The 26,195-nt window shown below is 40.4% G+C and overlaps 1 protein-coding gene across 9 annotated transcripts in view; it reads left to right on the top strand.

Annotated features, from left to right (window-relative positions):
• The window catches only part of lama2 (laminin, alpha 2), a 226,251-nt gene that overhangs the window by 22,121 nt on the left and 177,935 nt on the right, over window positions 1-26,195 (top strand). For all 9 annotated transcript variants that reach the window (XM_030404447.1, XM_030404445.1, XM_030404444.1 and 6 more), the window contains exon 2: window positions 24,601-24,771. In XM_030404447.1, the coding sequence (XP_030260307.1) occupies window positions 24,601-24,771 (171 nt within the window). The remainder of the gene's footprint in view (window positions 1-24,600; window positions 24,772-26,195) is intronic.

Raw genomic sequence — 26,195 nt, 5'->3', positions numbered from 1 at the left:
GGTAGGGCGGGGCGTTGTGGCCCTAAAATAATTTACTTATGTTTTAAGGCCATATCAGCAGTTTGTGCTATGTAACTCGATATGTTGGAATCTTCTTAAAAGCACCTCATAAATCTAAGGACGATGCAACAAAATCGAATATCACAATATTTTTGACCAAATAGACCGTACATCGATATCAATATTGCAACAATATTGTAGGTATGGGTATTGGTACTTTGACAAAATATATGATGACATTTGTGATCAATAATCATTAATAATATGGATGTAATGACATCACTTAACTGTAATGCAGTCTTTAAAACCAGAAAACACAACACTTATACCATTATGCCAGTTCTTATCACAATTAAAGATATATATGCTGTTTATTGCCCAGCCCTAGTTCTTCAATTCGAGTAAGGAAAAATTCGAAAAGGTGAAAATGACTGTTGGCTCTGTTAGCTCTATTATTTCAGTTACAGTAGCCGTCAGCTACTAGCTACTCAGCGCGCCACAGGGCTCTGCTGCTGCCTGGCTAATAACAGCTAGTAGCTAACAGCTTATTAGCTCTCCTCCTCCGATTTCAACCCGGATATTTAAGCGTTGTTGTAATCAGCATTGCAGCTGCATGAGCTTTTCAATATCACGGTTAATAGTACTACAGCATCAAAATGATTATTGTCAGTTACAGCGATCCTTAACGTAATCAAAACAGATATTTCTTTGGTTGAACAAATGCTTTATCATAATTTGACAAACATGACACCAATATGGTGGAATTGAATACTGTAGGGAAGCAAATGTACAAGTATGGTAATCATCAATTTTCCTACTTTGGTATACCTTTAGACCAGTTAACCACTGCAACCCTATCAACAATGTAGCATTATCAGGGAAATAAAAGTGACTTAACTGCGTCCTTCCAGGTTTGAACGCATCATATTTATGATAAGTCTTGCACTGAATAGGCAGCCAGTGATCGTAACTACAGTAACAGCATGACAGGACTCTCTGCTGTGGTCTGGTTTGTCATTTATTCAGCTTAGCTATACACATATACAAAAATCTCTTTTGTCCCGGAGGCATCTTGGGGTAGATCTCTGCTCATCCCAAACACATACTGTTAGTCTTGACACTTTTTTTCCCTCTAAAATATACTGTAGTGTGACTAATGCAGACATTCCATCTGTTTCACAACATGCGTATGGTGGGTGTCATCGACTCAACAGCTGTTCATCAATTGAAAGCAATACTGAGCACTCTATTCTATTTTATCTGGTTATTTGTGGTGTTGTCTTCTCATACTCAGTGCTTTATTGTAATGCTACTGGACACTGATTCAGTTCCCAGCTGACATTTACTTTCCATGAGGGAAAATGTTTCATGATATGAAAACAAAATCTGATGCAGCGTGTTCTAATGGGAAAACCAGGTTTCCTCGGATTGACCGTCTGATTCGGAACAGAGTCCTGACCGGGGGATTTTTTCTCATGGCCCCTTACCCTTGTCCCACTCTACCGATGTGTGTGTGTGTGTGTGTGTACGCGCGCGTGTATTTGCTGAGGCAGCAGATCTGTGTACTAGTGGTCTGCTCACAGCCCTAGCTGGTGATGCATGGAGGAATCAGAGCTCCAATAATGAGCAGAATCAGCCTTTAACATGGTAATGTGTCATTTAGGGCCTATCCATTTAGCTAACGACTTGCTTCCTTTTGAAACCTATTAGCAGTAATGGTAAATAGCAGCTCCCCCTGCAACTCACATCTGATCTATTCCATTTCACCTCCACACTGTTTCTTCTCTTCTCTTCTCTTCTCTTCTCTTCTCTTCTCTTCTCTTCATCTCCTATATCTTTCACTCCTCTCTGTCCTTTTCTTCTTTTTCGGGGTCTTTTTCATCCCTCTATCCCTTCTCAATCCCACCGTCCCCTCGCCATCCCTTTAAGTGTTTTGGGCTCCTTTTAAAATAATCTTAATACTGACAAATCTGCAGATTATTGTCTTGATGAAGCAAATAAATCCCAAGAACCTTGTGAAAACAGTGATTTCAGACGTTGCATTTTGTCATGAACATCAGTCAGTCAGTTTACTTTCATGTGTGAGGAAGAAAAGTGGATCATTTTGAGGCAGAAACCGCCGTTGACATTGTGCTCAAAAAAATGACTAAAATGATTTTTTGATTTGAAAAATAATTGCCAATTAATTTTCTCTTACACATGCTCCCCTCTCATCCTTCCTTTTTGACATGAAATTTCCTCTCTCATTCACACATCTGCCTCACTCCTTTTTTTGTCTTTCTCATCTCATTTCCCCACCTTTGCCCTTTCCTTTCCTTTCATTTCCTTTCCTCTCCACTCCTCTCCTCTCCTCTCCTCTCCTCTCCTCTCCTCTCCTCTCCTCTCCTGCCCATAGGGGCTCATTCATAACATCTACCCATTACCCACCAAGCTATTAGGTTTGCTAACAGTGAGATCCATTGGGTGAAAATCAATGTCTATCCAGGGAGCAGTTTGTCTGTAGCGCCACTGTAATGAATGCTATATACTCCAACACACACAGCTCTCTCGATCTCTTTCACACACACCCTCAAACAAACACGCTCTCTCACACACACACACACACACACACACACACACAGGTGCAGACAGAGCATCCGAGCATCGGTCCAATGCATAGTCAACCATACATCTGAACTTCAGTGAAAACAAACACGCCGGAACATAAATGAGTGTTGCAGTCAGTGCTGTGCGGTGTTCACTCATCCACACTTTTTCTCTCTTTGCAGCTATAATTTTACTATCACATTGTTTTATCCCCTCCTGTGTCTCAGTGTCCCTCTCTTTTACCAATCTCTCATGTGAACACACTCACTGAAACACCCGAGTACCTCCAGACGCTGAATGTTTATCAACTCAAAATGCTTTAGTTGGTGCACGATCACTTACAAACCATTAAATGTACATCCCCAGTACCATTAAGCATAAAAGATGGAGCACGTCCAGAAAAGCACTACGGACACACATGCTTGTCTGTCGAGCTCACACATGCACACTCGCACCATAATGGATTCTATATTGTCAAACACACTTTTCACACTACGCTCAATCTAACCTGAACATTTCCTGTGCCAGAGCAGTTAGAGTTAGCCCGGGGGCCAGCTAATAGTAGATGTGTAGTCATCAGTGCTGGTCAAAAACGATGAGCCAGCAACCTGTAGTTCAGCTCTGTCAAAATCCATAGCCATCATTTAATGCTGCATTAGGGGCTCTGGCTGAGCTTGTTTCTACTTCAAGCATTTAATTCTGAGTTTTATTCCCTTGAGGTCCACTTTTGTTCGGTGCACAGTTATGATGTCTGGAGTTAAAGTCATTAGATTCATCTGTGCTTTTCTTGTTGACGGCTATTTGGCGAATCAAACTATCTGCATGATCCTCTGCCACTGCTAGATCATAACTGACCCTGACCTCTGACCTTCCTGTGAGAGGGCAGAGGGGCGGGAAATCTTTTTTTTTTCCTGGAATCAATTGGGTTTCATACTGTTTTCAGACATTTCTGTGACCAAGACGGAGATGTACACAAGCAGATATGTGGTCCCAGTGAAAAAAAAAAAAGTGTTCCCTCAGAATCTTTGCTTTTGCTTTTATTTAACAGCCGAGGAGACAGGAAAGGGGGGATTGCCAGCTATTTTTTTAATTGATTAATCTGTTTGACTATAGGTTTAAACAGAAAAAAACAATATGTTCTGATCCTATTTTCCGACACTTTATAGACCAAACAATCGGTAGAACATAATCAACAGATCAATCGGCATTGAAAATGATCAACAGATGATCACCAATAAAGATAATCAGAAGTTGCAGCCTTAATTATTATTATAACATCAACATATTAAGATGTTATGATGAATGACCCGTGCTTCCCTGATAGATGTAGTTTTTAGATACTGCATAACACATTGTTTCAATGTTAGGTAATGATAGTAATCATTAAAGTTAGTTTACTACCTGTTTTACATATGTAAAACACTCTGGGCCACATCTTTCTTACATAAGATTAATGTATAAAACCTGTGAAAGAACCAGGTCTAAACATCTGTTTTGTATTTTTGGTGCCATGTAATAATGTTATCCATGTCGACTTTCACAGTGCTGGCTGTGTCTGCTGTCAACAGACTGTAAAACCGTTGGAACTAATCTTAAGATCTACTACAAGCAGAACAGTCAGCTCGACTCAGCTAACTAATAGAGACTAATGGCAGCTTCTGTCAGTCTCTGTGATGGCTTGCTAGCCATGTTCTCCTCAGTACAGTGAAGAAGTTGCTCCCCTGAGAGGACAACTGGGATTAATTGTGTGTGAGTGTACGGTGAATATTACTCATGACTACTGGCTGGTCCTTTTGTACATACTTTGTTGATTGCCCCCCATGGACCCGCCCACTCAACCCTTCAGCCAATTGTACGCTCTGTTCCGTGTTCTCCCTCTGTCATTCATAAGTCAACTGAATGGAGGAAAGAGAAGAGTGGAGGAGGCGGAGGAGGCCACGAGACGAGGAATGATGAGGAAAATAGAGAATAGGAAAAGTAAAAGAGTGAGAGAGGTGCACAGGCGGAGATGAGCGTCATTAACGCTGCAGCGCGTGTGTTCGGTTTTTCGATTTCCGTGGTAACCGTTTCTTCCTGGAAGCTCATGCACGTCCATCTGGATTTCCAATTACCCATAATCCCTTGTGACCCCACCGGCTGCATCGAGAGAGAATGATGTTATTTCCTGACCTGACAAATATAAAACACACTCGAGATGGGCAGACCTGCACAACCCCAGTATACATCTACATAAACACGTGCAAAATACACAAACACACAAGTCCTACACACATAGCAAGGCCTTTAGTCATCACACAGTCATACTCTCCACCCTGTTTCTCCCCTCGATTGTCTCCAACAGAAGAGACATCTTTTTACGTTTGCCTTTTGTGTCACAAATCATATAATACATTTGAATAGGTAACTTGTGTAAATAGGCAATATGTATGTACCAACTTACTTCACAATATTATGAGGGATTATATTTTCGAACATAAATTGACAAAGACAAACACAACCTTAAGCATTATCAGTTTTTTTTGGTAATCTTTCTAAAACAAGCTCTTTGTTTAGCTTTTATCACATGCGATCATGTTAAATTGTTATCGCCGCTTTTTGCATACTTGTAAAGGATAAACTACTTACGATAATAAGATAACCTATTAGACATTGGTGTTTTTTTCCTTGCGTTTGGCGCGTTTTATACGTCCTTGTTTATGTAAAAGATCTTGACAGTTAAAAAAGTCGAGGTCCACACTAACAGGAGTTCCTCTCTCCCACAGGGTCATAAAAAAATTACTGGAAAATGTAAGCCTAGCAGCTAAGTTTGGCATGCAATAATTTATTTAGTGCACCTGCGCTGTTGTTGTTAGCCGTGCTGGATCAGACGTATGTGAGCTGACCAGTGAGATCAGACCTAGTATTCTGGGCCTTAAAGAGAACTGTAGTGCTGTAGGGCTGGGAAGTATGAGAAAACTGGTGTGTTCTTTGAGCATTAAATCATGTTAACCTATTCAAGTAGTGAAATTATAATCTGAAATGAGCAAAACATTTCTCCTTTAGCAATTAAGGCTGTACAAAATGGTCGTAAAAATCGTATTGTGATTATTTTGACAGATGCTGTGATCGCCTTTTGATTCGCAGTCAGCGGGAAGGAAACTTTTGCATAAAAATGTTTAATTTTGCTCAAAAAAACTATTCAAATCATGATAATGTGACAATTGTCAGAGTCTGTACCAAACAAACAGGTTTTTTTTCACATCTGGAGGACAAGAGTTGTAGGCCAGGGTGTCAACAGCACCACAGTACTTAATTATAATGCTGTTCTGTCACGCATTTTACCTTTGTCAAAACATTTCAGCTTCTTGGACATTGCCGTTTTCATTTTGTCCTTTTTCATTCGTGAGTCCCGTGTTCACTTAGCCTGTTGCAGGTTCTGTGGCCAGTTGGAAGCAGTGTGGAGAGAAAATATCCAACAGGCATTTCACTCTTTTGACAGACTTTCTATTACCTTCCCCATCTGGAAGTTAAATTTCTTTCCAGTGCCAAAACTGTGAACTGCTTTTAAATCATGTCCATTAGAGTGAATCGCCACTGTGCAGCTGTACAGTAATTTCTGCAAATGCCACTTTTGTGACCATGGCGTGTGTGTAGGTGTTGTGCTCACTGACACTGGGAAAAGATTCAGCTTCTGTGTGGTCGAGTCGTCTCATTGTTTGGCTTTACTTGAACATAAAGGTCACATACATGCTGTTGAAGGCTGAGCAGTCACTGAACCCTGACTTTATCTCCGGGGAACGTTTAAGAGTTAAAGCGAGGGGCAGTCAGCCGTGTGAGGAGGAACAATCGCTGAGCTAAAGATAAATGTCCAAACTGATTATCCAAAGAAAATCGAGTTTTCTGTTCTTTTCCGTTCTATACTGTTGTGAAGTTGTGAGCAGGATGTGGTGGCTGCAGCGATGAGAAGATTAGATCCTCTACCAGTGATAAATCTCTCCGGGGCCAGAGGTCAAGTTGCTCACTCCTGTAAATCTACTCACTGGCATGTTTTCATTACCAACACCAACATATCCCCAATATCCCCTAGACAGTGCGTGTGTTTGTGTGTATACGTGTGGTGGCCTTGGCTGCAGACTGTAAGTACTAACCAAGGCTAGTGCCGATGAGTTTACTTAAATCATACACAGCCAAACACACACACTCACACACACACAACTGTGTCTCTGAGGTGCTTGTGGATGATTTAACAAAGTCCTCATCACTGCCTCATCAGGTATGGACTGGGTGTGTGTGTGTATATGTGCGTGTGTGTGTGTTTGTGTGTGTGTGTGGGTGAGAGCAGTTGGTCCACTGCAGGATAGATTTACTGCAGGCCAGTCTGAGCTCAGCTAAATCACTTCAACCACTTATCCAGGAGTTATTGCGCATCAACACTCCCTCTCTTTGCCCCAGTGTTCCATGTTATTTTTTTCTCAATTCATGTTTAGGTTTAAGTTAGTATGCAGTGGGGTTTTCAATTCAGTGCGTTTTCGATGATAGTGTTTGCTCGTCCTCATCCAAACTTACTCTCTGTGACTAACGAGTGCCATACCAAACAGGAATTCCATTTATGTGCGTGGTGTTGGCATATCATTAAAGAGGAGATGCACCAAAGTGTTACTGAAATAAAATTCTTCAAATTTGCAATGGGCCCCTCCCTAAAACCCTCCTTCAAACAGGAATTATCAAGTTATCCAGCAACCGTTGTAAAGGACTTAGACTGGAAGTGTGTGGTGCATTTTATTGACCTTGTTAATCGAAAATTGGAGCTGGGAATGACGTCACACCAATTCTAATTGGGTTAGCCAGAAAATTGGAGCTGTGAATGACGTCACACCAGTTTTAATTGGGTTAGCCATTATTTGCCATTTCTAGCAATGCTGCTTGATAACAACACATTTTTTGTGCATACTGACGCAATATGATTTCAGACAGAAGTTAGAGAGTACTGTGTTTAAAACAGATTTCATGAGACACAATCAAGACAGAGGTTCTAATAAACTGTATGATCTACAGCCATCTTGGATTTTGAGGATGGTGAGGTGCGACAGACTTTCCGTGTTTGAACTCTGACTTCAGGGGATGTTCCAGTTGAATTTACATCACTATATCTGAATGTTGCAATGATTCTGTTATGTTTCCCACTGCATATCTTGCTAAGACCCTCCCTACGCTGCTGCCGATTGACTGACTGATTGACCAACTATATTCACCATATGAATCCAACCAATGAGGCAACCAATCACACATAGAGTAGGGCTTGCTAAGAAAAGCGGTGCGATCCATTATATGCAAGACCAAAAGAGCGAGGGCTAGAATAAACTGCATGCTTATCTGCTTTAAAAGCAAACTGCTTAAGTTAAAGCATGCCTACTTGCCAGCTTGCTACCTGCGTAACAAAAACCCAGCGTTACTGACAGATAATATCTTCAGCCTTAGCAGTTTATGTTGGTGGTGTGGGAAAGTTTTTTTGTTGCTAGATAAGTTGGCAAATCCTCTGGTTAGCCCTCATCATCGTAGTCTTTTCTCTGGTATGAGTTAACATTGTTTGAATATACTCAAGAAAACCTTTGTGTGGCTTGTCAAGCATCCAAGTACAGCTACATTACATGGCAAAACTGTTGTTGTTGGCAAAAATGTATTAGTCTCTGGGCTTGAGTACCACACTCTGCAACTGGATATTGGACTTCCTCACAAAACGGACCCCTGACAGTTCATTTGGCAGTCACTCCTCCTCTACTTTAACACTGACACTGTACACTAATGACTGCACTCCCAGACATCAAGAGAATTATTGTTAGGTATGCAGACGATACCACCATCATCAGCCACATTACAAACAATGATCAGAGTTCATATCGGGTGGAAATCAGCTATCTTGTGCAGAGAAAAATGTGCTGCTCAGCGTCTGCAAACCAAGGAGTTAATTGTTGATATAAGCAAAAATGAGGCAAAGACAAACTCGCCGGTTCACATAAGTGGAAATGAGGAGGAGCAGGTGAATAATTTAAGGTTCAGGGGAATCATCATCATCAAAGAGAGAGGCTCTACTTCTTCAGGAAACTTAAGGCTATGTTCTGGAGCCAAATTGTCATCAACTTCCAAAGAGCAGCAATAGAAAGCATCCTGACTGCAAACATTGCATGGTATGGTCATGGCCCAGGACAGGAAGGCTCTACAGCAGGTGATTAAAACTGCCTATAATATCATTGGCTACCAGGGTCTGATAATATTTTGATGCCAAAGCTGTCCCATGATTCTGCACCGTGAGAGGTTATTCGGCCTACATTCTAGCCCGTAAAATTAATTTGAGTGTTGAGAGGACCGATGGGCCTCCTGGGAGACAGTTTAGACACCCCCCAAGTCTGGAGCAGAGTGATCACCTCAGGCAGACATGGCCCCTTCACTGACATTGTTTGTGTGTGTGTGTGCATGCACTTGTAAGTAGGGGATTAACCGTTTATAACTCTGTGGTTTTCCTGTTTAGTCTGAGTTTATGACCGTCTGGAAGAGGACAGGACAGCATTTGCAAAGATCAACCACACAGACACACACAAACACACTCACACTTAACCACATGTCTCTCCCTCTTCTGTGATGACTGTGGGCCATCTGGAAAAGGACAACATTAGGGTCTCCAATGTCACGAAATTGGGTGCAATTTCAGTTACAAGCAGACACTTGAAAAAAAGACACTACACTGACATAAAAAATATAATTGGAGGCATGTGAGTTCTCACATTGATTACGGTAATTGTCGTGATTTATCGATGAAAACCTGTCAGATCAAATCGGATTTGGTCAGGGTTTCCTCTACATGTAATTGACTGTGGCGCACCACCGCAGCAAAATAAAAGCTGCCACACCTTAAAAATTCAGGCATAAATAAATCTAGTGTTAGAGAAAGGAAATATTTTACCGTCGTCTTCCACCGCGGTATTTGACGTTAACTAGCATGTTGGATATTTAGCTTGATAATTGGCTAGAAGATTAAAATGGTCACTTAGAGCAGAGTCCTGCACAGGTCTTATTTTGCAAACCCGCCCGAACCCGCCATACTTATAACCGCATCCGACCCGTTTTCCGACAGTAGCACAAATTACATTCCATACCCGAGCCAACCCGCTATAAATTGATACCGACGTCCGAAGGAAAATTGGACGGACGCAATTTTTAAAAGTGAAAGTAAGCCAGCGTGGGGAATGGGAGTTCTGGGAGGGCGCAAGCAGGCATTAATGAGCTCATATGAAATATAAATGCTTATCATTTGTGTCGCTAATAATGACTGATGATAAGTGACGCCTTGAAAATGGCAATCGTAAAACCTGACCCGCCTCTTCAGGCGTCCGACCTGATCCGCATCTGTGTCCGACACAGTACATTATTTTTCACCCGTGCAGGACTCTGACTTGGACAACTCCTTTTTTTTACAACATGAATCTTCATTCCAAGCCCATGCAGGGGAGTTCATGATGGCTGTGTGAGAGCAAATAAATTCCCTAAGTAGCCTATGACATAAGTAAAAATATTACATTATGATGACCCAAACTGTACACCCCCCCAGCGCCACAGTCTCAGAAAATTCTGGAGGAAACACTGTTGGTGTTGCTCGAAGTTGTTGTTAATATTATGTGCATTGTGATGTCATAACATGCGATCACAGGCCTTGCATTCCTCAGTATGCCTGGTTCTCTTTCAATATTGCATTATTATTACAGCAGTTTTAAAACATCAGCCCCTTGTAGCAGACACGGTATTTGGTGCTGGACAATAATAGGAAAGAAAGGGAGATCTTGTCATGCCAGTGTGAGTCCATGAAATTAAATCTAATTGAAAGAAAGACGAGGCAAGTGAGATGGGCCGATGTCCTGACCCCTCTGATCAGCCCAGATTCTCTGTCCTTCTCTTTCACAAGCACATTCTGCCTTTATTTTCTCTGTATAATAAGTCATTCATGCTGTCTTTAAAGGCAGGGTGACTGACTGCCTGCTTGTATTTTTCTTTGGAGCTTCATTGCTGATGGGAACACACACACACATACACACACACACTCGCACACTCCCGGGGCAGGAAGTTCTTGTGAGAGCAGGATGTTGACTTAGCTTTCATTACAGCTTTCCATGAAAACCCCTGGAGGTTGACAGAATTGCGGCCAACAGATGTAAAGCCGGAGATACTGGCAGGGAAACAAAAGTGTAGAATAATGTACATTTTCTAACTCTTATCGCACCACGCAAGTAATAGCAAGAAAACTAAAAGTACATATTTATTTACAGCGATGGTGTTGAGGGATGATATTGAGGCAAACAGCAAAGGGAAGGCAGATACAGATAAAGTGAAAAACCAAGAGATTTTTAATTTATATGTACGGTATGATGAATATTTTTCATCTTTCTCTGATATAGTAATGTAGCGAGAAGCACTCTCCTTTTATACTGGCTTTAATGATTTTGCAGTGTCAATTCAGGAGACGATGATAGAGTGATACATAAATAGGACCTTCGAGGGCTTTGACTGTAAACCATCCCAAAAAGACGATGGTCTAGAGATTCATCAGTCCCAGAAAATGTTTCCTGGGATTGTAATAAATTTGTTGATCCCTTAAACCAGCAGTTCCCTAAATTTGACATGTCAGGTTGACTCTGTGTTTACATAATTGATGCAATGTGCTGAAATGCCGGTGATGGACAGTGTTCAGACGATGCCGAACTTTAAATGTGAAGATGCCCTTATCATCACCATCTTGTTGCCGCCTCATATTTGACATTTGATATTTTTTTGTTTTTCCCAAACTTTTTTGAGTGAACCATGCACATATTTGTTTTAGTCTTCATGTGCGATATCTGGTGTCAGTGAATATGATATATTTCACCTATAAATTTCCATCTATCGCCATCATCAAACCAAATTTGAATCAGTCCAGTAATTTGGAATATGACCAAAAACTTAAGAAGTAATGCTTAGTGCCAATGTTAGCATGCTTACTTAAATTGTAAACATTTTAAACATTATTATGGATCATAATCTTTCTCATTGTGAACATGTTAGCATTTAGCTAGGAAGCACTGGCTTTTAGTACAGCCTTAAAGAGCCAGTAGCATGGCTTCACACTCTTAATCTTCTGGAAGTACGGAGCCCAGTTCATTTACTAGTTTTGAATCAATTTCTACAATAAGTGATTAGAATCTGCAACTTTTAGACAAACATATATCCCCAAGTACCACACATACACAGTTCAGCTTTGTCCTTTTTGGAAGCAATGTTTGTAAATCAGAAATGGAAAGCAGACAAACGAAAAAAAAGGACGGTTTTAGCACCAGTTGCAGAGTGAGTAACACAGATGACATAATGGCGGTCTGTTTCAGTGGGGAAGTTTGTATGGGTGCAGAGAAAGAGAGCGACAAAGCAAAGAGAGCCGGTCAATGTTCAGCAAATGTAATTTACCATCTATTATAAAAGTCATTCATTCATCCAATGTGTCAGAACGAACCAGGTAACCATAGCAACAACACGCAGCAACCAGGGAACATTGTCAAACGTGTGTGCATGCCAAACCTAGGTCATCAATAAATGTTATGATGGGCAGCAGCCAGGGCAGGTCGACAGTGAGGTGTATGTGTGTGTGTGTGTGTGTGTGTGTGTGTGTGTGTCTGTGTGTCTGTGAGTCTCTGCATGTAATTTAATTAAAATGAAACATGATGACAACATTCTAAATTTAAAGCTTTCACTCCTGATGTTGAGAACACGATGTTAGTCATGCCTGGGTTCAGTTTCTATTTCACTGTAATCAATTCAAGAAATCATTCTCATTTGAACTTCAGCCACTGACGGGTTATTTTAGACCTCTCTCTTTCAACTGATCACATCCAAATGAGTGTGTGAATGTAAGGACTGATGCCAACTGATGTTTTGTATAAATTACATTATTCATACAAAGAACTGACATGTTCAAGAAGAAGTGCCAAACTAAATAGCTGCTACACCTGGATGCTGAGGGCAGCCGTGGGTGTTCAGAATGTTACAAGTTAATTATCTTGTGAAAGCAATCATTCTTTTCTCACATAATGATTCGATTATCTCTGCCACACAAGGAAAAAACACTGTTTTCCTGAGATCATGAGTTTAATTGAATGCCTTGCTAACTAAATTTTAAAAAGTCTCGAACTGTTGTGGCGATGTCATACTTAATGATCAAGCTCTTTATCAGGAGAATGCTGTTCTTACGTGCACTGTGTTATCTCAGTATCTTGAGATAAATATCTCATTATTTTTGTTCTGCTGCTGTTTTACAGCTACCGTTGTGGCCATCATCAGTTACCAAATTGGGCTTTTTTCTCCCCCACCTAATTTGTACAAGAAAATGCAGTTCAATATGTAAAGATAACAAGATGATTATGTTTTGATTTCAAAGACTGCAGGATAAAAAAAAAAAAATTGATGGATGAATAAAACTGCTATCACCTCCATATCTATTATCGCAGTGGTGCGTCTTACATATCCTGAGATCACGACTTCATTCTTGATAATGGGACTTTATTAGTGTAAAACGATGTGAATCGAGGCCAAGTCCTTACGGTCTCAACAAAAATTAGAAAGAAACCTTGATCTTTTCTGGCTCATGTTCATTTTCATCTTAAAAATAAGTCAGCACATAGTTCGTATGAGTTTAACAGTAAATGGGAAATTTGACTGGGGTTCATTTGGGTACCTGACGTGCTCAACTGTCATCGGAGCACAGAGTGAGAATGGGCTGGACTTAGGAAGGGTCAGTTGTGTGACAGAACATCGATATAATGAAGTACTGTTGTACTGCAGAGAAATCTTTTTCTCCAAATTTAAGAAAAACTAGTTTGTTCGTTACAGACCCCAACAAATGCCACATCTTCATGATTTAATTCATTTTTCACTGTGACATTAAAACTTTTGATGCAAAAATGATCAATCCCACCATAACCATGAATCCTATCACAATCGTAATATCTGTCAATAATAATCACAATCTGATTGTGACGCACAGTCTTACTTGTGAAATTGATTTAATGTAGCCAAAATTTGGACAGCACAGATTGTTTTGTCTGGAGCAGAAGCTACGTTGGATCATCAGTGATATTTTGCTCGACATGATCGTTATGAAAACAATTTCAGTTCTTCAAAGTTCCTCATTATAAGTTTAATATTTTCAACAACATAATTGAACGTGTAGGAACACCAGCCCTTATGTCTCCATCACGAGGCTCTGCTTCCTTTCCCCATCCTCTGACCTCTCACCTCTCAACCACAAGACAAGACTAATTTAACAAACAAAGCATATCTGTTTGACTGAATATTTGCCTCTTCTCCCCCCTCACAAAGAAGATGAAGTCCTTCTTCCTCAGGCCAAACTATGGCCTCTTCTCCCTATAGATAAGGACGGTGTGTTGCTCTTGCTATAAACAGATCATTGGAGACGTTTTCTTATCAATTTTAACGACTTACTACAATAGAGTCCTCTCTCTCCACATCAGATGACAAGAAGTCGGGGTTGATGTTGGTTGGGGTAAAGATGACCCAGTCCTCCCCCCTCACAGGCCAAAGCGTTTTACGACCCTGTCTGTGACATTCCAATCTTTGCTGCATCCCAATCCTATACTCATCCACATTTCAATATGTTCTGAATAACTATTAACTACAATTTCATCTTCTTAATTTTATCAGATTTCGAAAGTCATACAGTAGATATTTTCCATGTTATTGTCAAGCCCAAATGAAGTTTATTACTTGATGAATTTTGGGTTTGAAAGAAACCAGCCCCCACCTTTGCGATGGGCACAGACTTGCATATCATGATCCTCTTTGTGTGTAATGCTTGTGTTATTTACCAGTTAAATGTCTGATGTTTTCTTAAGATAGAACTACAAGGAATATGTATAAGTCCTTGGTCCTACTGTGTATTGTATGCTTCATGGTTTATGTTGTATACCATTGTTTTATGCCTTAATCATGCTTTTAATTCTTTCATTCTTGGATCATATTCATGTTACATCTTTTAACGAAGACAAAAGTTCGACTTTTAAGATGGTGAAGTTTTTGGGAAGTTAAAACACGATTTCGAAACATTAAGGCAATATAGTTTATTTGAATTAAAGTGTTGTGGGTCACAACTCCCAACACAGAAGGAGCATTGTCAGCCAGCCCCACCCCTGCTCGGTGTGCCTGCTGTAAGGTCATAAAAACAGAGAAGATGCTCTTCTCTCTTCACTTCGCTTACTCTTCTCTGGTCTTCTCTCATGCTGAGGCTTTGCTCTCACCTTCGGGTCCTGACTTCGGTCAGGACTTTGGCTCACTCTCTCTCTCCTTTTGGGTCCTGACTTCGGTCATGACTTGGAGTCTTCTCCTCCGGGCTCTCTTGCCCCCCTGTTTCTCCTCCTGACTTCTCTTCTCTTCTCTCTCTTCTTCTCTTAACTTCTTTATTTTTCATTTATTTTTAAAGTAATCTTTACTTTTATTTTTGCAACAAGCTCTAAGAAAGCGAATTGAATAACTACTTTAAGTACTCTACTTTTATCCAAGTCTTTAATAGAACAAATTCTTTTCTTTTTGATTTTTGATTTGATTTTAATATAACTTTAAAGTATCACCGCCTGATCCAGAAGAAGTTGAATTAGTTAAAGGATCAGAACTTAAAGAACTTAAAGAACCACTTTGAAACATCAAAGAAAAGTCTTTTTCAAGACTGTGATCATCTGATGAAGAACGTTGCAGTCCATCGTCTGCCTCAGAAGCCGTGCAAGGAGTCTCTACAAAAGGGACTTTGTTCCCGGCCGAGATCGACTCTGCCCCCAGCGCTCCCAAGGCGGAAACCTCGCTGGGCCTTCGGACCAAGAGTCCCTCAACAGAGTACCGGCCTTCCCTCTGGCTACTGGACCGACGCGCCGTGCCGTGGTCCAACCCAGAACTCTCAAAGAGACCAAGCTTCAGTGCCTCCTGACGCCCAGACAAAACAGGCTGAACGTCTTCATACAGTTGGATCCACACACGTGAGAATGAGTGGTGTCTAAAGTTCTGACTCCTGTCTAAAGTTCTGACTTCTGTCTAAGGTTCTGACTTCTGTCTAAAGTTCTGACTTCTATCTTATAAACTTAAGAAAGTTGAGGTTAGGGTCTCGTTAGTATTAAAAGATTACTCCTGTTATATTTAATATATAAAAACCCGACCCTTTAACTTTACCATCTGCCAACGGTCACGTAATTTATTTATTTCCAATTACAGTCTTTACGTTTTCTGTTATCTGTTGTTTGTCCTAAAATTGTCCGTTCATTTATGTTACCCCAAATTATTTAGTCAATAAATATATATAATCATTTGTTTTTGTCTGGAACTTAATTTTGATGTGGAGAATCGATGGATACGTGCAAAGAATTCACTGCTTCAGAATATTGAGATTGAATAAATTGATTTGAAATTGATACTCTAGCTGTCCAAGTCAAACTTGTACAGTTAGATGTTTAGAATAGTTCCCTCCAGCCTATTCTAGTAAATCAAACAATGGAGGTGGTGCCCCTTCTACGAGTGTAAAATTAATCACCAGTGATTAATGACCTTGATTATCAAGCAGTGATAGTCCCCTACATTTATATCCATGGTGCCGTCCACGTGAGGCCCATAGCCTACCTACCTGTCCTACAAATTCGTGGTGCCCCATGTGAGGCATAGTTGATTACCAGTGATTAATTAATTACCAGTAATTAATTATCCCTTTTTATCAAAGTAGTGTCTCCTACAAACGTTAATCTGGAGAGTGTGGGAATCGACACACCCGCTGTCGGCTCCACCTGTATGAACACATTTTGAGTGTCATTTTCCCACTGTCCTTGTTAAACTGCTTAAATCCTATTTTCTGGATTGTCTCATTTGTGAAACTTATAAGAGTACAAGATAAATCGTATCTCAGGTGTTGAGAGCACATCTGAGCTAACAGAGCAGATTAGTTTTCTTGGAGAGACCCTCACAGAGCTGAGGACGAGTCCAGGACTGATTAGTGTTGATATTGTTTGTTGGTGTGAATCCAGTTCTATCAAATGTGATGTATTAGGCTGGGGGTCTGAGTGTGTGTCTATTCATTTGAGCAGTCTCCATGGTAGATGCATGTCTGAAACATGTTTGTGAATCGATTTTTTGCATCTGTGTTTATGCGCGTGCACACTTCTTTATGTAGATATCTGTATTTAAAGGCTCTGTGTGTGTTTGTGTGTGTTTGAGACGGAGTACACAGGATTATCGCAGTCTCATCCCTCACTCCTCTCCTGGCCCTGACCCTTTTAGACAACACTCTATCTTTCTGTGGGAATCCCTCCATCCATCTCCATCAATCTTTCTATCTTTTTCTACATCCATATCTCGCCCTCTCTCACTCTTCCTTAACCCCTCCCCCCCGAACTACTCAGGATGGAGGGAGAGGGAGCGAGAGATGCAGAGAGAGATGATCCTGTCTTTTTCAACCCTCTCCTTGTTCCATCAAGTATACATCTAGCCTCAAAGCTCAACAATAACACATCCATCACACGTGCACATACACTAGCGCACACACAAACACGCGCACACGGCAGGGGCAAGTGCAGAGTCATCATCTACAGCGCCGTGACAGAAAAAGCAAATAAAGTTTTAGTCATAATGTAATAAGAAGCCTTTATACGATAAAAAGAATTTGCTGTCACTCTGAATCTCGTGGCAATCCGCTCATGTCTGGGCATTTTCTCCTTAAGTGGGGATTTAACTTTCATATTTTTTTTTGTCCTTATTAACACATTGTTTAGAAGCATTCTTCAGTATCATCACTTTTGTAAACACTGCACATGTGTGTATCCTGTGATGTGGAGGGAAGTGCTGGCAGTCCAGAGTTCACTCTTAGACATAAAAAAAGCATGTTATTTTTCTAAATGATATGTCAGATGTGTTTCGCCACACAAGGTCAAACTGACCCGGATTCTTTAGTCTCCTCAATGACCCGGGCATGCTTTGCCCACTTGGTAAATAAAAATTCACAACAAAATCTGACATTTCTGAAAGTTAGTTTGCCCTGCTCATACTGATGCAACACACTCAATGGTGTGCGTATGTGGGGTTTTATTTTTGAACATTTTTTTTGCCTGAACTGCTTCGTCTCAGCCACAGGCCGGCTCTGCTTGCTTCTGCCATGATCCTGTCCCTGCTGGAAATAATGTCACCTAATATTAGCCCACCATGAGGCAAACAACACCATATTAAGCATTTAGATTATTATTAGGCACTAATGATTTCCTATTAAAATGATGATCAAAGATCAAAGCCAAGTCGCTTAGAAGCTTGGGACAAAGGTCAAGATTGACCCTTAAAGCTAGGTTTGGTTAAACCTGATACAGGTGTGTGGGAGGGGCGGAATACTGTGTGCGCTTTTTATTTTCTATGCACTCCATTCTGTCATTTCCTGTTCTCATGTTTTGGAGTACTGGCATGAGACTAGCGCCACCCACTGTTAAGGAGGCTTATTGCATCTCGCGCAAGCGCAGAACGTACACGCTACTGTGGAATTGGCAGTACGTCGAAGCGGTATGTTCAGTGCAACTTTTCTGCCAAACGGGTCAGACGAGAGGCAAACGGAGTGGTCGGATAAAGGCAGTTGGCTGTTAGTTTGAGTCTGGGCGGTGTGTGGGGGCCTTTAAAGTGGTCAAAATCAAATTTTAGATTTTGTTCACCCCAAACATCTTTGTATGAATGTATTTTGATGATAATCATTTTATGTGAGTACATAGGGGGTGGCCGTTATCACAAGAGTTTTACATTAAATTTTAAGAAAGTAAATTCATTTGGATATGATGACCAAACTCAGCTATATCAGCCTACAGTATTAAAGTCTATCATGTAACAAAACTCCTGAACATAAGAAATTCCCTGTGATTATTCAGTGTTATATTCTGTGAATAAGTTGCACACCTTTCGCCGGGATGCTGCCATGTTAACAGTATTGGGGTGTTGAAACAACTTCTTTGGCAATGACATTTGGCGGCTGTCATTGGGTGTGCTTATGCATTTTGACAGTATTATAATTTGGAGCCTGTATGGCGTTAAAGCCTCTGAGACATCTGGTTAACAGAGCGTAGACAGGGGATAGAGAGGCCATCAGACAGGTGGACAGACAGACAGGTTACCATGGTTATCAGAGCAGAGAGAAAAGAATGGGAGGTGATGAACCTGAGTGTGTGTGCGCGTTTGTGTGTGTGGCAGCAGAGGAGCCGTAGGCAGACAGTCATTGTGTCCTTGTCATTCAGTGAATCTGAAATCTGAACCCCGTCTTGAGCCAGCCCCTCTCCATTCCTCTGCCGTTATCTCACCTTATTGTTCAACATAAAAGGCGAGAGAGAGAAAGTGTTATCTCTAGCCAAAGTCAGAGTGGTACACATTCCACATGACCAGATTCTCCCGAGACATGATTGGGGTGTTCAGGAGTTGCTAAAAAATTGTTAATGTGATTGATACAAATATTCAGAGAGTTGTAAGTCAACTTACAGAATTATCAACTCAAAATATTTTTAAATGACTTGACAAACATTAAATTCATGGTTTCAAGGGACTGCTAGAGCGTCATCCTTATTGACTAAAAAGACAATGGCAATGCAAACCCGCTGCTTTTTAACAACAAATATGTTAAAACAATGGACTTTCATATTTAGTTAAAACTCTTTTGTTGGTTTTAACAATTAGAAAAACGGATTGCAGAGCATGATCTGAGTCTTACAGCTTGAGGAAAAAAGCTGCTCCATCGTCCATTGGTATGGCAGTGGATACTTCTGTATCTTTGGCCAGACGGCAGCAGGCTTAACTGGCTGGCTGGGGTTGGTGTTGTCTTTAGTCTCAGTTGATCAAGTTTGTGGTTAGTTTGTTTTTTGTAAATTCTTTCTATTTGAACAACCAGGGTTCAAACCTTTTAATGAAATATGAGTGTTGTTGCGTTTAGCAACTGACATAACAAGTAGATAGGCCAATTGAAAGGACAGGACTGAGGTTGGTAAAGGGCTGTATTTGAACCATGGTCTGCCAGTTGAATTGGTTTGTCATAAAGTATTCACAAAGAATTTAATGACTTTGATTTGATTACAAGTTTGAATGTGGTGCAACATGAAAAGTTATTACAGTTAGTCTAGAGAGGGGAACTGTTCTAAATTTTATGGAGATTCATACCAAGGTTTCAAGCTATTTTACTGAACTGACCTCATCCACCACGAAAGTCTGCACAAAACTGAATGGCAATAGTAGCCAAATAATAGTCAAGATATTAAAGTCTCGGCCAAAGTAGTGGACTGATTGGCATTGCCATCACTAGATCCTAAAGCATAACTGATAAATCTCTGGCTTAAACAGAAAAAGAAGAGGAAGAACACAACACTGAGTATTGTGAGGTTATACATAAATATCTAGTCTGACCTGGTATGCATGGCTTGGGTAACTTATGAGTTAACCAAATTCAATGCATGCGTCAAGAAAATAAAATGAAAAAATGGAGTTTAAACGCTTCACCAAAATTTGCCCAGCTAGATTGGAAGAGATGGAACTGGTGCACAACCAAAGCATGTGGTTCCACTTGGAACAAACGATGTTCCCTTCTGAATCCCTTTCAGTGAATCAGACATACTGAACTGATACGAAGCTTAAGGTATTAGCCATCCCAAATCAAGGTAAAATGACACTATTAACGACTGCACAGTTTCCCACACACATTTGTATCTGGTTGGAGACTCTTCCAGGTTGCGGATCAAAACCCCAGGAATAAGCAGGATGTTGGCTTGATTTCCTGGCAGAAGCAGGAGGCAGTAATTAGAAACGGTGTGGAGAAGAAAAATGTGTTCATCAAAGCAACTGTTTAGATCTTGTAATAATATTTTTTTATGCTGAAGTCAGGTTACAGGATTTCCTGTGGTGGCAGCATGGCAGAAAAATAGTGCACACTCTGTTTGCTGTTGTAATAGGTGCATGGGGGAATAGATCCAGTGGGCATTAGTATACACAGGTCCTGCATGCTGTCACTTTTCTGTGCGAGTTTTATCTTTTGCCTGCTGTCACTATTGAAATTGGAAGTAAAATAAACAAAAGAGCGCAGTGAAACGGGTTCAACTTGCTCTCTGCTGACTCAAGTCTTTGAAATGCCGACCAAATATCAGACTTAAAATCTTGCGGCATTCAATAACTGTGCCTCAATGAAAAGATGGAACTGAAAAGAGGATTGATAGATCACAAATAAAAACGGCGCCATTATCATTACAGTGTTCAAGCTGAGGGACACAAAGAGTAGTTTCTATCCATAGAGGTGGGAAACAACTATTGTGATTGTTGTAGCACATATATGACTATAGCCTGTCTGTACTGTATGTTTGGTCACATACAGGAAGGGACATTATTGATGGAGGAAGTGTTTGAATTTACCCTGCCGACAATATTGTAAATTGCAGTAGAAGGTAGCAAACTCTCTTAAAGTCTTCACGTGGCTTATATGTTTTACGTATATTTTCTTTTTTTGAGATTAGGTCCCTTCCTTACTGTTGTTTACCGATCTAATCATTAATAATTAATGATAATTATATTTGACTACAGAAACACACAGAAAAACTACCTGAATAGTCAAATTTTGCCCAAATATCCTCAAGGGTGAACTGATAACTGTGACCTTGTGCCTGTCCTATTCCAGGGTTTTCCCTGCCATTATACGGCTTAGGCGCGGCGCCCAAGCGTTTTTGCCTCCCGCCTAAGCAGGGTTCTCCCCAGACGGTGGAACAGCGGCGCTACGCCGCTATACCGCTAGGTCAGCGGCGCTATACTCCGCGCGTGACGGTGACCGTCCCCCAGCTGACGGAGTTGATGACCGTCTGTCCCTGGCTCCCCCCCCGGACTGACGTTGACGAGCGTTCGCGCACCCCCCCCCCCCCCGACAGACGGTGCGCCGCAACACTAAACATTTCTGGGGAGAACCCTGTATTCTTATAACGAGTTATCTCAGGAAAACATTTCTTAAACCCCCACCCCCACACAGTTTCTGAGTACGCCACCACTGTCGTAAAAACAAATCCCAGGTCTGTAGCAATGTGTCAGACATAAAGTGGATGCTAACTACAAACAAAACTAATTACGTCATAACAATACATACGAGGTTTTGAAAACTCATATGTAAGACTGTGATCCTACCCTCTCACTGAAGTTAGGTAGTGCAGAGACAAGTGATAGAGACACCACTCACCCTATTACAAGACACTGTGCCATCAAAATGATTTTGAGGCTGTTTTATGACCTAATTTTAGAGTAGAAATGTTATATATTCTTGCTTTAACTGAGGGGGCTTGGAAGTGTGAATTCTCACTGGCTTCAGCGCCTCAGGTGACCCATGAATTCTATGAGTCAATGTTAATATAGAAAGTATATCTGAATGTGGTCTTTAGTGTAAATTTTAGTGCAATTGTGCTTTAAATATAGTGAATTAGTAATGGGCTCAGTGGTAGAGGTCTAACTGCTCATTACACAGTGAGAAACTTTGCCTTCATGGAAACACTGTTTGATAAATTCGCACTCCCTCAGTAGTGTGCAGTATCACATATCATAACTGAGAGGTTCTGACTAAGTGTGTATATGATATGTTGTGAGTATTTGTGTGAGAATGTGCACACATGTGTGAGAGAGAGTTTGGGTGTCTCAGATGTTCTTCACAGTTCATCAGTGTTGACACCGGGCCAAGCAGCTGGACTCATCTGGACTCACACACATGGGCTACACTTTTACAAGTGCTTCTCTCTCTCCATCTGATCTTCTCTTCCTGTCTTGTCTCCTCGGTGCACAGTTATTGTACATTTATGTGCCTCCGTGCTAGTGTTTGTTTATCAGTGCACATGCTGTTTAGCCATAAAAGCTGCTGACCTTAAACCAGGACTGGGATATGTGACGTAAAACAGTATACGCATGTGTGTGTCTGTGTGTGTTTGCCAGACAGGAAATATGAACCATGTGAGCACTACGCTGAGCATTCCAGTGCTTTAAGTCCAACAAGCTTGCCATTTACACTGAGACTAATGTGCTCCTACTTTGGGAACAACACAAAGGAGTCACGCCTAGAAGCTGGCAGAAATGCTGCGTTTGTTAGGTGATGACACGTAAATGCAAATAATGTTCAGTTTGTGTAGAGCCGTCTGGCTCCGGAGCGGCAGTCGCACATTTTATAGCATGTGAATGCACCACAGAAATACTTTACAGTATGATACACCAACTACACTGTCATAATGAACTGGGAAATGAGAGGGTAATATTTTAGCTTTTCATTAATGTCCTTGTGACAAGCTATAGTTAATAAATAATAAGGACCTTTTAAGACCTTATAGAATACTTAGTAAGATTATAAATACCATTAATAATATCATCAATAAAAGCATCATAGATTCTAAGACATTTAGAAGTTTATAGACTACTTAAGAATGTTGATAAAAGTCTTATGAGTTTCTTTATTTGTTAGTAGTATTAATAGTTAACAATTCACTTAATAGCAGTTACCTATGCTTATTGCAGCTACTGGATCTAAAGCAAGATCAGATGTCTTATAATCTGAAAATAAATGTGTTTATTGTGCTATTGTAAACACTTATAGTCTTATTAATGTTAATAAGCCTCTTATAAAGACTAATCTGAAGCGTAATTCATAACTGATTGAATCATTTGCATATTTTTTTAAGTATACATGTCAAAAAGGTAATACTTCCACTGATTGTCAACTATGTAAAAATTATGACCGTCATTTTTCACTATTTTCTCACATTTCATAGTTGCATGATTAATCCATTGAGAAAACGGCAATGGCAAGTTCTGACACCAGTTGATTTTTCCTAGGCTGCATTAATACCTGAGTGAGAGCTCGCCATGGCTGGAACACACTCCACTCAGTTAAGAGTTTAACATAACAGACTAGTTTATTCACAGAGATTCTGAGAATTTGAGATATGTAGCTTTTGTCTTTGAGGATATTTTTTTGTTTAACACCCAAGGCCATCCATGACAGCGCTTGGGAGGGGGAAAAAAAAAAGTAATGTCTGCATAGTATGATTTTATTGCTGGCTTCCGACAATATCCTGGAAAAAATATATGTATAATTCATAGTGTTTCGATAATGCTGTAAATGTTCTCTCGAAGTTTACATTCTGCTCCAGCAGTGAAAAATATCCATGGACAGGAAATGAAAACAAAATTGCTTGGGCAACATAATGCAAATGAATAGTCCTTTGATATAGCAGCATTACGCTGCCCAAAGTCACAGTTGAAAGCTGGCCAAACGTTCTCTATCTGCTTCTTTTATCCGAAGATAAAGTGAATATGGCTCCTGCTATCCGTGAGGGGTAAATGATGTTAACTGCATTAGACTGTGCTGAAAATACACACAAATTAACTAACTTGGACGCAAAGAACTACCTGCCCTCCCCCTCATGTTCCATGGTAATTACTCATTACCTCAGTACAACACACATACAAGCATTAGCTGGCTCCCTCTGAACAGACTACACAGAGAAACCGACAGTTTTAATGAGTCGAAATACAAAACATGTACAAAAAGCGTGATGTACTGGATGTTCCTAATGACCCCAACTGTACTGCAATTTAACACGACATGGCTTTGAAGAAGAAAGTGAGCCTGACCTCTTTTGAACAGCTCTTAATGGATGTGAACTTGTGATTAGTCATACAATTAAGCTGAACTCTCTGAAATGTCAACTTTATATACACATTTTTGTGCTGTTTAACGAATTCATATTGTTGTTTTTGTCAAAAGACTGAGGTCAACTACATCTGTCTGTGCAAAGCATAAACAAGTATATTTCCCACAGTATCAGACGTTTTAAGATTATTTTTGTTTACTCCAGAGAAAAACAGCTGCGTGTGCTTTATATGTCTCGCAAACATTTGCACTATTACATACAGTGTCTATTTCTTCATGTGATTGCCTGTCTCTTTACTTTCCAGGATTGTTCCCAGCTGTGTTGAACCTGGCGTCCATGGCAGATATAACCGCTAATGCCACCTGTGGTTCATTGGGTCCAGAGATGTTCTGTAAGCTGGTGGAACATGTACCAGGCCAGCCTGTTAGGAACGCTCAGTGTCGAATCTGCAACCAAAAGAGTACAAAACCAACTGGTGAGAAAGTTTCACACACACACTCACACACAAGACTTAAAGGCACGGTGATTACGATAATAATCATGCAAGAGTGGTTAATTAGAGCCGATTGGCCAGATGTTAACCAATCATTTTGTCTGAAATGATAATTACTGAATGAACTGAGGAATCAATCGCAACATGACAAGATGACAATAAGAAATTTGCCGGTGATCATATTTCAAACTGCCAACCACACTGTCAGTCATTTAGCCAATCAATGATGCAGTTAACCGCTCCGCCAGTCATACAACCAATCAATCAGATAGTGAGTGAAGTAGTCAGTCACAGGCTCCTAAACAGTGACTTGACAATCAACTGTTAGTCATCAGCCACTCAGTCAGTCAAGTCCACTAGTGAGTCCAATTAGCTATTTGCGTCGCGTGATCAGCCAGGATAGGGGACCAATGATTGGATAAACTGCTGCTAAAAGGTGATGAGAAAGAAAATAAGGAAAAACTGGGAAGGGGTGAGGTGAAAAGTAGAAGAAAGTTGAAATTAATGTGAAATGGTTATTTTAAAACACTTCCATCACCATTCACACTCAGGAGAAAGATTGATTTGATCCAAGCCATCATTTGATTTGCTAATTGTTAAAGTATTTTTCCATGTTTTCGGAAAATTTGGTTTAATGCTGACTGATACCACTGTCAGATCTGTCCATCCAATATGAAGCTGGACACAGGAGACAGTTAGCTCAGGCGCCCATTCCTTCTTGACCATAATTTAAGCCTATGAGCTCTATGATCTGCATCAAATTATACTCACTCATAGATATCAGCCACCTAAATATGCCAGATGTTTGTTTTTTTTATTTTGTAATCAAGATTAATGCATTATTCCCAGAGGGATCAATGAAAATGTCGAAATAAGCCCACATCTCCCAATGTTAAAGAAAGTGAACAAAAGATTTGTGGATCAGTCCCTTTAATGAGGTCTATTTTGAGCCAAGACCCATCCTCCAATCCAAGTTTCATGGAAATCCAATTAATAGCTTGTGTTTAAACCAACCGGCCAAACAACCAACCACCCAAGCAACAAAATAGCAAGCAAGGAGGCAAACAACAAAACAAGCAAGCAAAAAGCATCCAAACAACCAAATTTACTGGCTATCTGATTAATTTAATGATCTCTAGCTGAGTTATAGAATGCCAGATTTTCCTTTTTCGGGATTTCAGTATTTTTGAAATCCTTTATTAACTTGCTGTCCAAAATATCTATATTCATTTTTCTTTCTCTTCAAGGAAATAAGAGGGAAAGGAGGCTGTTTTAGTAGAGATAGGCATTCTACCAAAGAATATATACTATAGAATCTGATGTTCTGAAAACCAACCTGAAACATCCCATTTCCACTTAAAAATACTCTCTCATGCACATATAAGCCCCAATAATGCATAAAAGCT

The sequence above is a fragment of the Sparus aurata genome, chromosome 22, assembly GCF_900880675.1.
Source record: "Sparus aurata chromosome 22, fSpaAur1.1, whole genome shotgun sequence".
Lineage (NCBI taxonomy): Eukaryota > Metazoa > Chordata > Actinopteri > Spariformes > Sparidae > Sparus > Sparus aurata.
The sequence above is the reverse complement of the archived record's forward strand: the minus strand, read 5'-3'. Positions and strand labels throughout refer to the sequence as shown.